This window comes from Meriones unguiculatus, chromosome 18, assembly GCF_030254825.1.
Source record: "Meriones unguiculatus strain TT.TT164.6M chromosome 18, Bangor_MerUng_6.1, whole genome shotgun sequence".
In the NCBI taxonomy this organism is placed as follows: domain Eukaryota; kingdom Metazoa; phylum Chordata; class Mammalia; order Rodentia; family Muridae; genus Meriones; species Meriones unguiculatus.
The window spans coordinates 58,097,501-58,110,611 of record NC_083365.1 but is presented as its reverse complement, the minus strand read 5'-3'; the positions used below and the strand labels follow the sequence as shown (position 1 = coordinate 58,110,611).

Sequence of the window (13,111 nt, the reverse complement as noted above, 5' to 3'; positions counted from 1 at the left end):
TTTTCCCTTTCTCCAGACAATTTTTCTTTGACACAGGGTCTCATCTATTGCAAGCTGGCCTTGAATGTGCTATGTAATCAAAGATGACCTTGAACTTCTCATCCTCCAGGGTTCCCATCCAAAGTGCTGAGATTATTAATGTGCACTGTGACACATAGTCATGATGTGGTACTAGGAATTGAACTCAGGGCTTCATGCATGTCAGGCAAGCATTCTACCAACCGACTCACACTCCCAGCTCTGACTTCCAGTTTCTTTAACTTCCTTTCTCTCTCTGGGAACTTAAAGAAAGGTTCAACACAGCTGATAATTCTGCCACGGCTAAGTGTTACTACAAAGATGTTACTCTAATGGAATAAGATGTTACAGGTGGACAAGAGGAAGCTAAAATGAAATTACCCTTCAGATGAGCTTACTTGGGAGAGTGATAGCATCAAGATCACAAAAGCCTGACAGGCCAAGAAATGAGAATGAGAAGCTCTTAGGTCCAAAGAATAATGAGGAAGCATCTTCTTGTTTCAGGTTTTCAAGGAGACAGGGATAAGTCCCCCACCAAATACCCCAGTCTACATGCTAGACATCATCAGCATCTAGCTTTAACTCAAGGTTCTCTAATGTCTTGGCAGTAGGGAAAAGACAAGCCTTGCTTGCAACTACAGAGGGAAAAGGAAGAGCTTCATGGTCATAGCAGACTTTTCATTTTGTCTAGGGAAAGAGACCATAGCAGGAAGTGGCTTGATTTCTGGGACAGGGGGCAGCTAGAAATTCTGTGATCTACCAGTTGTATCTATGGAAAACAACTATGACACTTTTTGTGTTTTCTCTCTTATTTTTCACTATTAGGAGGTACATCATCAAGACAGAAAGGCTTTCTTGGATGCATCCGTTCTTTACACTTGAATGGACAGAAAATAGACCTGGAGGAGAGAGCAAAGGTCACGCCTGGAGTCAGACCTGGCTGTCCAGGTCACTGCAGCAGCTATGGAAGCAACTGCCACCATGGGGGCAAGTGTGTAGAGAAACACAGTGGCTACTCCTGTGACTGTACCAACACACCATATGAAGGACCTTTCTGCCAGAAAGGTAAGATGGGCAGGCATGCTACTACTGTGTGTGGTCCTGTAGCATCCAAATATTATGGCCAGTGATCCCATGCCCTTATGCCATCCAAGCCATTTCTACTGCATGAAATGCTCTCCTACCCACATACCATGGTTAAAACAATGGTACCTATGCCTTCAGTAATCTACACCATTGCTACTCCATGTGACAATGTAATATCTACATGGCATTGTTAAACCAATGTTCTCAATGCCCTCAAATAGTGCCCATGCTTTGTACTCTCATGTGTTTATACTCAGCTCATGTCATAAACATAATCATACCTGTGCATTGGGCTGTGTACTTGCTGGCAGTCCAGTTGTGCTTAGCAATAAGTGAAAATGGGCAACAAGTCATCAAGGACCAGCAGATCATCTGATCCACGTGTGGATCATCTGTTTGTGTTTAGTGACGTAACAACATTTCTAGTTACAGTACATCAATTAGAAAATGTATTAAAAAATCGCAGAGTACAAAAGAAGTTATAGAAATACCTAAGCCATTTTTTTAAATTTTTTGAATGAACACATGTCAACAAGTTAACAAAGATTTGTTTATTAGAAACCTTTACTTTATAGTTTTGTTTTTTTTTTACATTTCTTTTCTTTACAAAAAAAGAAGTTTGCTGAGCACCCAAAGTAAACAATATTCAAGAACAATATTCAATACTATAATGAAATATTTTCACTGCTACGGGACTCAGTAATTCCACATGGTTCTTGTCAATTCACTAAGACATACCTCATTTTGGTGTATCTTTGTGTGTGTGTCCACAGACATATACTTCCTATGGAAGAGAGATGTGCACGTGTGTGCAGGCCATAAGACAAAATGGCCATACGTTCCTCAGGTAACATCTACTGTATATTTTGAGGAGGGGTCTCTTACTATTCGAGACTCTCCAATGGACAAGGCTAGCTGGCCAGCAAGATATATAGATTTGCCAGACTTTCTTCCTCGGCATTGACATTGCAGCCACTACTATGCTAGTTTTTTTTTTTTTTTTTTTAAACATAGGTTTTGAGGATCACAGTATAAGCAGTGCAACAACAGAGCTATTTCTTCAGCTGTAAAATATATTTTCATGTTCCTCCATCAAAGTAGACTAAATAATAGTTTATTTGATGTAAAAGTTAAAGGGAAAAAAGTACCCAGTGTTTCCCTTGAAGGATTCTGTAATTTAACTTCTCTCTTCATTCTGATATTCTCTCCAACTGGTTAGGATGCCTTTTAGTTCCAGGAAACATAGATGTCTCCTTGGAAAAATAAAATATAGGAACAAACTTTTAGACTAACAGCTAAACCCTGCATCAGAGCTGGAAATACATAAAACAAGTCTAATCCCAACAGCTCTTCACTGAAGACAAAATTTTAAATTTTTCTATGACATTTGGTTATTTTGTTGGTAGAATGCAGATACTACAGCACACATGTGGAGGTTAGCAGAAAACTTGTAGCAGTTGAATTTTTCCTTCCGGGTTCATGGATCAAACTCAGTCCTTGGGTGTTGTGAGAATTGCGTTTACCCACAGAGCCATTCCTAGCCGTTTTGTAGGTGAGGGCTCATGAACTCATAGCAGTGGTAGCTACTTACACATAACCCATAAATTATCAATCTAGACAATACTCCAGCATAGATTTTGGAGGAGCTAGGGAGGGTCCATCCCGAGAGGACAATCTATTGGCAGTTTGTGACTGTTAGTTAAGAAAGGGTCAGTTTTCTTTAGAGGTATGTTGCCCATTCTCCCTTGGATGGTCTTGGCATGCATGCCAATAAAGCCATTATGAACTAGACTCCATGGCTGATAAATAAGTACCATGAACTTAGGAGGGAATACAGGAGAGGGGAGAAATTGGAGGGAGTATGATCATAATACATTTTAGACGTATCTTAGTTTGCTTTCTGTTGCTGTGACAAATGCCATGACTAAAAGTGACTCAAGGAAGAAAGGGTTTATTTGGCCTGTAAGGTCAGGGACAGGAGGGCAGGAATTCAAGGCAGGAACCTGGGGGCAGGAAAGAAGTAAAGTCGATGCAGGAATGCAGCTCATTTGCTTACCCTTCTTGGTTTGTTCTGCCTATTTTCTGGCAAAAACGTGGGCCATTTGCCTAGAGATGATACTGCCCACAGTGGGCAGTGTACTTCTATCCCAAATTAATCAGGAAAATGTCCGCCTCTACTTGCTTATAGGCCAATATGATGAAGAAAATTTCTTAGTCTAGGTTCCTTCATCCCAGATGATCCTGGCCTCTATTAAGTTGACAAAAATAAACAAGGAAGTCTGACCCCTTGTCAACATGGTACACAAATACATTGCTATAAAAAATAACCTTTCCATTCTTATTTGTCTCCAGGAGGATATGAGGGAGGGGGCTACAATCAGAATGTAAACTAAATAAATTATAAAAAATAAATAAATAAAATTAGGATAAATAAATGAAAAAAGTTAGCTCAAGAGCAGCCTAGATCCTGGCAGAATAAGTGTTTCCGCTTGTTGAAGACATGTCATCAGTCACAGAACATATTTCATGAAGGCTGCTGCCATAAACTTAGGTTAAATTATCTTCCTTTTCTCTTTGCTTCTGTGTGTTCACAGTATGTGTATATATATATGTATGGGTGTGCATTCATGTATGCATGCACATGTATGAGGAGGCCAGTGGTCAATTACAAACGTCTGCCTTACTTTCTCTTCAAAATTTGGCACTCATCCCTTGCCAGGCTAGGCAATGAACACCAGGGTCTTCCTGCCTCTACTTCCCCAGGTCAGTGGTTACATGTGCACAGTACCACACCTATCTTTTAATATAGATGCTGGAGATCCGAACTCACTTCCTGACATTTGTGCAGCAAACTCTTGATGAACGGAGCCATCTTCCAGTCACTAATCTCTTGTAACACAGTGATTCTATCAGCCCAACCCCTTCTGGGCAATGTTCTGTCTTCATTGCTTTAAAAAGATCATCTCACTAAAAAACACGTGATACATAGAGAGGGAAGGGTATTAAGATTAACCTTCACAGCCATATCTGCAATTACAAACAGTGGCTGCAAAGGGCTTGGGGAATGTTTCTGTCAGCAAAATGCTTGCCTTACAATCACAGGAGTCTGAGTGTGAATCCCCAATGCCCATGTAGGAAACAAGAGGCATCAACACTAGATAGGATGTGAGATGCATCTTAAGAGTTTGAATCTCTCTGAAAAGCCAGTCTAGCCAGTCCATGAGCTCCAGGTTAAGTGTCTCAGAAATGAAGTGGAGAATGATAAGGGAAGATATCCAACCCAATATCCAATATCAAGATGGATCCACACCTGTAACTGTGGGCAAACACAGGTGCCTCTTCAAAATTATTTAAAACCACATTGTCTGTTGTTTTTCAAACACCCCTCACACAGTGATAGGTTCAGAGGAGGCAATGAGCATGCATTACAGATGCCCTGAGTAACGGACTAAATGTTTGAAAGTATGCTTTCTTATCTTCTGTTTTGCAGAGATTTCAGCTCTTTTTGATTCTGGCACCTCTGTTACATACATGTTTCAAGAACCACACCCAGTGACCAAGAACACGAGCCTCTCATCTTCAGCTATCTACACAGATACAGCTCCATCCAAAGAAACTGTTACACTGAGCTTTGTGACAGCACAGGCCCCCAGCCTCTTGCTCTTCCTCAGTTTCTCTTCTCAGAATTTTCTGGCTATCCTGCTCTCCAAGAATGGTGAGTGTTGGTGGCGTGAAGCCACACGGCCAGCCTTGACAGGAGGGGAAGTTCATGCTCTATAGAGACTCACAGCTTGGCAGCCTAAGCCTAACCTTCCTGTCACTTCATTTTATGAGCTTTAATTGGTATTCTGGGCCATTGTCAATTTGCCACTCAAGTCTCAAACTCATTGACTGATTTGTCTTGATTGTGTTGTGGTAATTCTTTATTATTTGCTCCATTCTGAAATTCATTAAATGTAAAAGATCATAAGTAGGTCTGATATTCAGAGGAATACATGTCACATATATACCGTCATCTTTGCTACCACACTCATCACTGGGGACTGTTAAAGCATCTATACTGGCTTTGCTTATACGTGGACATTGTCCAGTCCTTTGAGCTAATGTGGGAGCCATAACCCTGTGACACATGACCTTACTTTTGAAAGTCTGATTTTCTCTTAGGAGCATTAATTCTTTTTACGTAATGACTGACTACTGAACTGTGATATTTGCCACTCTGAAATGGCAAGACCTGGATTATTTTACTTGGTCAAAAAGTACTACTGTATCACAAATAAAATTTTGTAACTACTTTTCTTTCCTGCAATATTACAAGTAGTTATAAAGTTCATGCATTCTTACATGGCATTGTCCCCTGACTTCACATATATAGGTGAACTTAAGTGTCTTTTGAAAGTTGTAGCTCATTGTTATCTGCGTTCTTTGCTAGTGACATCCTCGATAAAATAGAATTTGCAAAGAAGACTTTGTTTCTCAGTATTCAAGGTATCTATAGCACCTAGGCTGTCAAGATGATGTTGGAAACTTTGAGCATATAATAAAGATGTGAATTGAGCTTTGGAAAGAAGGTAAACCTACTGGATATAAGAAGGTTAGAAAGAGGACAAAAATTAAATCACATAAGAAATATTGATGGTAACCACAGATGATAGCAGTTGGAAGTCCAGCTTTCTTATTACGTGATGTTTTTTATCACACTATGCCAGAAGAGAAACTTTTAATAGAGCTAAAACCAAGTTTACTATGGAATTAGAATTCTACCATATGTAATAATTATTTGAGCAAATGAGCCGAGAACAAATACATTCATTTGTATAGCCTGATCTCAGACAACACTCTCCTGAGAACAAGAATGTGGTTCTAATCTGCTTGAAATCTTCTTGTACCATGTCAGTATTATTTAGGTCAGTTCATCCCACGCAGTTAAGCTTCAGGGTAGACTGTGGTATGCAGAAGGGGGAGGGGAGTGGGGGCATCTATGGAAGGTGGCATGTATGTGACCCTGTCTACAAATCAGGTGTAAATTTTATGTTTCCCTAGGGATGCTTTTTATGATTATTTGTGTGTTACTTTTCTTTCTCATGTTATACTATGTATGACTTGAATATTTAAAAACATCATTTATTCTGAAAGACATAATGAAAAGTTAAAAGTGTGTGGGGTGAAAAGGCCTAAAGCACAAGAATAACAATTGAAGGGCCATAAAATGTTATAGAGATCATTATTCTGAGACCAAGATAAAGGCAAAAAACAGTCAGTATGGGCAGGCAGGAAGGAGGGAGAGAAAGAAAAGAAAAAGCAGAAGGAGATTAATGGGAAGGAGGAGAAGAAGGAGGAAAAAAAGAGGAAGTGGCAGAAAAGAAATATGAATAAGGGAAAGAAGACAATGAGGAGGAAGAATAGGAGGAAGAGGAGGACCCATTATTTTTCAAGCCCCTGTAATGGTCTGAGAATCACTGAAAGAAGACCTCAGACTCAAATATTATATAAAGGTAAATAGTAATAAACAGAATGTAGAAACAAACAGCATTCATACAAAATGTCAACCATTCCTACAAAATGTCAACCACAAAGTGAATTCTCAAAGTGAAAGGCTTTTGGGGAATTTCAAGTTTGCTTACATGAGCTTGATGGGAATTGGCCTTGCCCGTGGGGGTTCCATGACTTCAACAGGGATTGGCCAGTGCCCATGAAGGGTTGTGTTTGATTGGTCTTCATTTTGGAGTGCAAGAGGATTACCTTATAGGGACTTTTCTTTGTTTGGCTGACTTAGTTTCTGGCTAGATATTGGGCAGTCACTATCAGTTGCCCATCTCCTGTGGTCTCCAGGAACTCATGATGCAGGAAAAGGGGAAGGGTGCAAACTCTATGGCCCAGATTTGGGCCTAGGCTCAAAAATGAGTTAGCCAGGTCCTCTCGGTCATGGGCCATTTAATCACCTACTTACTAGTTTATTGCCAAAATCACACCAACAGATCAGACTCTCAGCTTTGCCATGTCAAGCCTGCCAAGTATATGAGGATGTCTTTGGATCCTGGGGCATGGACAGTTTGGGCAGGTACATTCAAGGTACATAGATATCCCATGGAACAAACAAGAATATCTCCCAACACGCAGCCCAGTAATCATCCTTGTAACCTGCATCATCTTCTCCTGTGTATTTGGATCATATTAAGATGGTTATAGAGAGAGTCACCTGAAGTGTTTTTAGGGTAAGCCTTCACATACCTATACCAGTCATACTGTACTCTGAAAATAAGAAGACCAAGAATACATGAAATATAGAACCTAATTAGTGTAACGAACCCATACTGTGCCTGCATCTAATTAGTGTAATGAACCCATACTGTGCCTAACTCTCCTAGTAACTGTTTGCTAGTTGATACTAATATATATATATATATTATGTCAGGATGTCAGGTTTCTACAGTTATAGAAACTGAGGCACAATGACATCATAGTTCATAATATCACAGCAATTAACAGTCACAGGAGAGTATCAGCCTCTCTTACTAATCCCAGTAGCATAGTCAGGCTATTTTCTTTCTTTCTTTCTTTCTTTATTTTTTTTTTATTTATTTTGTATTTTCTTATAGGAGACTCTCACTGGAACTCTCAGGTCTACTGCTCCAGCCCATGAGTGCTGGGATAATAGTTATGCACCAGAACAGCTGTCTCTGTTGTCTTAATCACAAAGGCTATATGCAAAGTGCTAGTCTTTTAACCTTTTGATCACATTTTTTTTTAAATAATTGACATTTCTTTAGTAAAGAATCATTCTTGAATTCCTCCCTGGCATATTTTCTTGTATCTTCTTTTTAAGACATTCTTAAATTTGCCCTTTATTAGAAGCTCCACCTGACCTAGTGGATATATGCGCTTTAGAAACCCTAACTAAAGTCAGGAAACAAGGGAGATGCCAAGGTCCTAACTGTTAGTTATGTGGGTCTCAGGCAGGTGAGGAAGGTCAGATGTGCAGCATGGCTTCTTAGTCTCACTCACTATAGAAGACTTTGACACAGAAAGCTCTATTGATACAAATGTGGATCCAATCCTAGAAGACACTTCCTGAGATTTCCAGGTTCTAGTGTCCTGGAACAAAGAATTCAGCCCCAGCCATATGAAGAGTGATGGAGATAGACAGCCTATTAAGAAGGAGAAAAGCAATACTCAAGCATAGGCAGTAGGCTAGTGGGCAAGTCTTAGCCTCAGGCTCAAATCCTTGGAGCTTGAGGGTTATGTCCCTTTATAGGTACTTATCTTACACACACTCTGCTTTGTTAACATGTAACCTTTAGTGGAGCTGTTTCTCTGCTAAGAAGCTTTTTTTTCATATGCTAATCTTCATTCTCTCTCTCTCTCTCTCTCTCTCTCTCTCTCTCTTTTACTTTCACCTTCCACTCCAAGGTCTGGATGTCCTGAAGATGCTTTATTTAGAATCTGTGCTACTTCTTGCCATATCCTTAACCCTCAAAGACACCCTGAATGACTATCCTTATTGTTCTGCTAATGCTCATAATGGTGATTAGTATGATAAATATAAGAGAGTGGAGACAAGCAAGATTCAGTTCTGTCTACAGACTACATGAAAAGAGACAGATTCAGAAACTACCTAAAATGTGCAAAATCAATCCAGACAGAGTGATTGGATTTCTGAAACAATCTAACTTTGACTTTGACAAAAAACCTACAGAATCAACTAACCTGAACCCGTATGGGACTCACAATAACTGAATTGCCAACCAGGGAGCCTACATAGGATTGACCTAGATTCTCTGCATAAATGCTATAGTTGTATTACTTGATCATTACAGTTGGGGCAGGAGTTGTCTGTGACTCTGTTGCCTGCCTTTGGGACTCTTTCCCTTTACTGGATTGCTTTCTCCAGCCTTAAAAGAAGAGGAGGTCCTAATATTACAGCAATTTGGTATGCCATGACTGGTTTATATCTACAGAGGCCACTGATTTTCTGAAGAGAAATGGAGGAGGAGGAGAAGTGGAGGGAGGAGGGGAAAAGGGCCTGGGAGGAGAGAATGGAAGAGAAAGTGAAGTCAAAATATGAAATAAATAAAATTAAAATTAACAAAAGAGAAACATAGGAGATTAGTAATTATACCAATGGAAAAATAACTTTCATGGTATTAAGTTCCTTGACATTAGCGGTCTTCAGATAATAAGTAAGTGACTATTGGCTGAAAAAAAAATGTATTAGTTCTAAGAGTAGCAGAGAGACAAAATAAAAACTGTCAAGAGTTAAGTTTCTTCCTAAGTTTTAGATTTTGTGAGTATTCATTCCTTCCTTGTATTGTCTTCAATGGATATTTTTTTCTGTAAAGACTTTATTTCCAGAACCTGAAATGTTCCTCGAAGAATTAGGAAGAATTCATGTCATCATTGTGATCCAGGTATATTCAGAGCATTAAACCATTGACCTGATTAACAGTGAATCAGGAACAAGAAACATTTTAATGAATTTTGGATATACAATAGTAAAAAACTTTTTCTTCCATCCCAGAGTAGTGGTTCTACCTTGATGTGGAGATAGGACAACCAACGTTCAAGAAAAACTGCAGCTTTGTATCATGTTCAAGGCCAGGATGTGCTACAGGAGATCCTGTCTCAAAAAGACCAAACCAAACAAACACACACACACACACATACTCATACACACACACACACACGAGAGAGAGAGAGAGAGAGAGAGAGAGAGAGAGAGAGAGAGTCAGTTCCTCTTTTGAAAGTTAAGGATCCTCAGGAGTTAAAATAAGAGAATAAAAGTTTAATTAGAGAAGATGTTTACTTCAAAGCCTTTAAACAGAATCTATTCACATTTGTCTCGGGTAGAATCTGCAGTATTGTGTTAGAAAGCTTCTTACCTTGTACTGATTTTAAGATAACTTTGGGAATCTGCTGATGATGATGAGATGGCCAGCTTAAAAGGAATCCTGTTTGTTCTCTCAGGAGGATGCAAACTCCAACTCCAGCACTGTAGTATAAGAAGCCATGGTGCAGTATGATAAGGATAAATCTTGTAAATAGAAAGTAAAGTTCGTAACTTGTAAATTTATTTTAAATGGTTACTCAGGCCAGCGGTAAGAAGATGCCTGTGAGTCAAAATCATGTGTGTGAGCATAGGCCTGACAGCAGTTTGGTTTGGCAGGACTGGGGTTCTTCATTGTCCTTCTTGGTATTGCTGTGTCCAGTCCAGGACTTGTTCAGCCTAAACCACTGTGTGACTTAATGAAAACAGGGCTTAAGTAGAGGAAAATATTGTCATTTGGGGGATATAAGCACACACACACACACACACACACACACACTCACGCACGCAGGCCCACACTCAGCGGAGGATGAGGGGGAGATTATGAGGTAGAGAGCTCCTCAGGAGATACAGGCCTAGGTTTTGAATCACACTCTGCTACTCAGAAACTTGGCAATTAGAGGAGAATAAGTTTTAAGTGGAAGCAGGCTGTCTAGAGAGAAAAGTGCTCTAAGGATACCCTTGATCTCTACATTTCATTCTACTCTGTATGCTTGTAAGTGTCTCTCTCTCTATCTCGCTTTCTCTCTCTCTGAGTATATGTGTGCGTATGTGTGTATGCATGTTTGAACATGTAAAAGTTGGAAGAGAACCTGGTGCTTCATCCTGGGGAATTTCATCCACTTCTTTGAGAGATTGTTTCTCATTGGGTAGGAGCTCATCAATTAGGATAGTCTGGCAGGCCTGTGAGCTCCAAGATTCTGTCTTTCTCTACCTCCCAGATGCTGAGTTAGAGGTACATGCCAACACACCTCACATCAAACTCATGTCCTCACAAAGTAAGTGCTTTATTAAATAAGGCAGAGCTGGACATTTCACTGAATTACAGATCTCCCTTCCCTTTAATACCAAACTTTTTCTTCAAAATTGTCATCTGACAAATGTTCCTGAAGCTCCTTATAAATGGCAGGAAGTATTTAATATATCAAAGAGACAAATAGGACCATGCCCTGCCATTAAGGATTCTACTTTTCAGCCAGAAACATATATAAGAACAGGTTTCTCATAAGCATATGATTCGTACTGGCTGAGTACAGCTAGATTATCTCCCAGGAAAGTCATAGATACTAGGTACAAGAAAAAGAGAACAAAATTAACTGATTTACCTTAGAAAATCACAAACATTTCAAAGAGGATGACTTTTCAGTCATGTGAGATATGTCGGTATTCTCTTGGCAGACAAAATTTTGATAAAAACATTTTAATTACCTTTTCCTTATTGTATTGTGTTATTTTCTCTGCATATTATAAAATGTGAATGTGTGTGAAACTGTGTAAACTGTTTTGTTCTCCCCTTGCTCTGAGAAATGGTCTGAAGAAAGCAATTTAAGAGGAAGGGGTCATAGTGTTGGGGTACACTGTGAGGGTACAGTCCAACACAGAAGGGAAAAAGGCAGCAAATAGCTGAAGGCAGCCAGGAAGTAGAGATGGATTCGAGTACTCATCTCAGTTCCTTCTCTCTGTCCAGTCCGAGACCCCAGGCCATATTTAGGGTAGGTTTTCTAACTTCAATTAACCTAATCCTGATAAAGATATGCCCTGAGGCTTATCTCTTTCCTTATTTTAGATACTGTCAAGTTGACAAACAATGCTAAGCATTATACTGTCTATATATGTAACCCCCCTTGCAAATATTTTAATTGGTGTTTTTGGTTTCTTGTTGGTTGAAATAAGTGAAGTTAGGAGATGGAAAAAAAAAAATCTATGCTCAAAGTCATACAAAATTCAAATGGTGTTTGCAGGTCACCTTCCCTTTGTGGTTCTTCAGCTGCCTCTGGCATTGAGTGATTTCTGTGCCTTTACCTCAGCATTTCTCTTTTATCAGTTATTTGAGCATATAAATTTATAAGGTTCACAGTCTGAATTACTGATCGCCCACACCTCAAAAGGAATAATTATGACCTGAGATACTTTGTATTTTGTATGTACTAGCTCAGTGGAAACAGAAATAAGAATGTACCATGACAGAAATAAAAACCTTCAAAGTAAAAAACTGAACAGTTGCCAGAGTCAAGTTCACAATAGGATGACCTTACTGTCCCTGCTTCTTCTCAAAAAAAACACTTCAGAGGTCACTGCTGCCTCTTGTCACTTATTTCTCGACACCAGTTTATGCTTGATATTCTTTGGGCAGAAAGAGGTGAGATACATAGAGCTAGAGAAGCAAACCCCAGAATGTTTTATTTGTTTGTTTGTTTGTTTTCCTTCATGTCTCATTTAGCCCTGACCACTATGATTCCTCTATTGATTGTTTCCAGGTTACATTTGATTGCATCAATGTATACATGTGTGTGCTTTAAATAATTTCTTCCTTTCCTTTCATATTCCATGTCATAAATGTTGCTGTGACCTGTTGTGACCTTTCAGCAATGGCTATGAATGCCCCTTGAGGATAGGACATGCCCAGTATCATAGAGTTAATCCACAGTGCTAACTTGTGGGTCTATGCAGGGGAAGAAAGACATGTAGATAGAAAGAGAGGCTGACACTGTTTCTTATTTCTCTTCTTTTCTTTGTAATGAACACTTTAAATTTTTGGTTTTCTCCTAAGAATCTACATATTATTATGAACTGAACTTTGTCCCTACTTCACAGCCTAGATGGTGAAGTCCTGTTTTCTCCCTCTTCACTTAAGGTTGTATTTGGTGTAAGAGAGTAATTAAGTCAAATGAGGTCATGGAGGTTAAAGCCCTGATCACAGAGAAGACACTAGAAGACTTTATTCCCCTTCTTCCATAGCAAGTAAGGACAAAGTTGGGAAGTCAGTCTCAACAAGCAAAGATGAGAGCCTTCTCCATGATGAAGAACTAAACAGTCCCGTGGTGTATCTACAGCTTCTGAAAGCATAAGAAAATAAAATAGAATGTCTTATAGCTAAGTCAAGAGTTAATCAATACACAGTCTTTTATTTTTACCATTTAAGTAAAGACAAAATAAAATGATGCATATGTATGTACCTCATAG

The 13,111-nt window shown here is 39.3% G+C and overlaps 1 protein-coding gene across 2 annotated transcripts in view; it reads left to right on the top strand.

Annotated features, from left to right (window-relative positions):
• The window catches only part of LOC110560660 (contactin associated protein family member 5), a 755,447-nt gene that overhangs the window by 645,456 nt on the left and 96,880 nt on the right, over window positions 1-13,111 (top strand). Inside the window, exons 18-20 of one of the 2 annotated variants that reach the window (XM_060371592.1) lie at window positions 844-1,083; window positions 4,595-4,819; window positions 8,515-9,324. In XM_060371592.1, the coding sequence (XP_060227575.1) occupies window positions 844-1,083; window positions 4,595-4,819; window positions 8,515-8,636 (587 nt within the window). In that variant the 3' untranslated portion in view covers window positions 8,637-9,324. Of the gene's footprint in view, window positions 1-843; window positions 1,084-4,594; window positions 4,820-8,514; window positions 9,325-13,111 lie in introns of those variants that run through there. The other variant, XM_060371591.1, reaches the window with a different exon arrangement.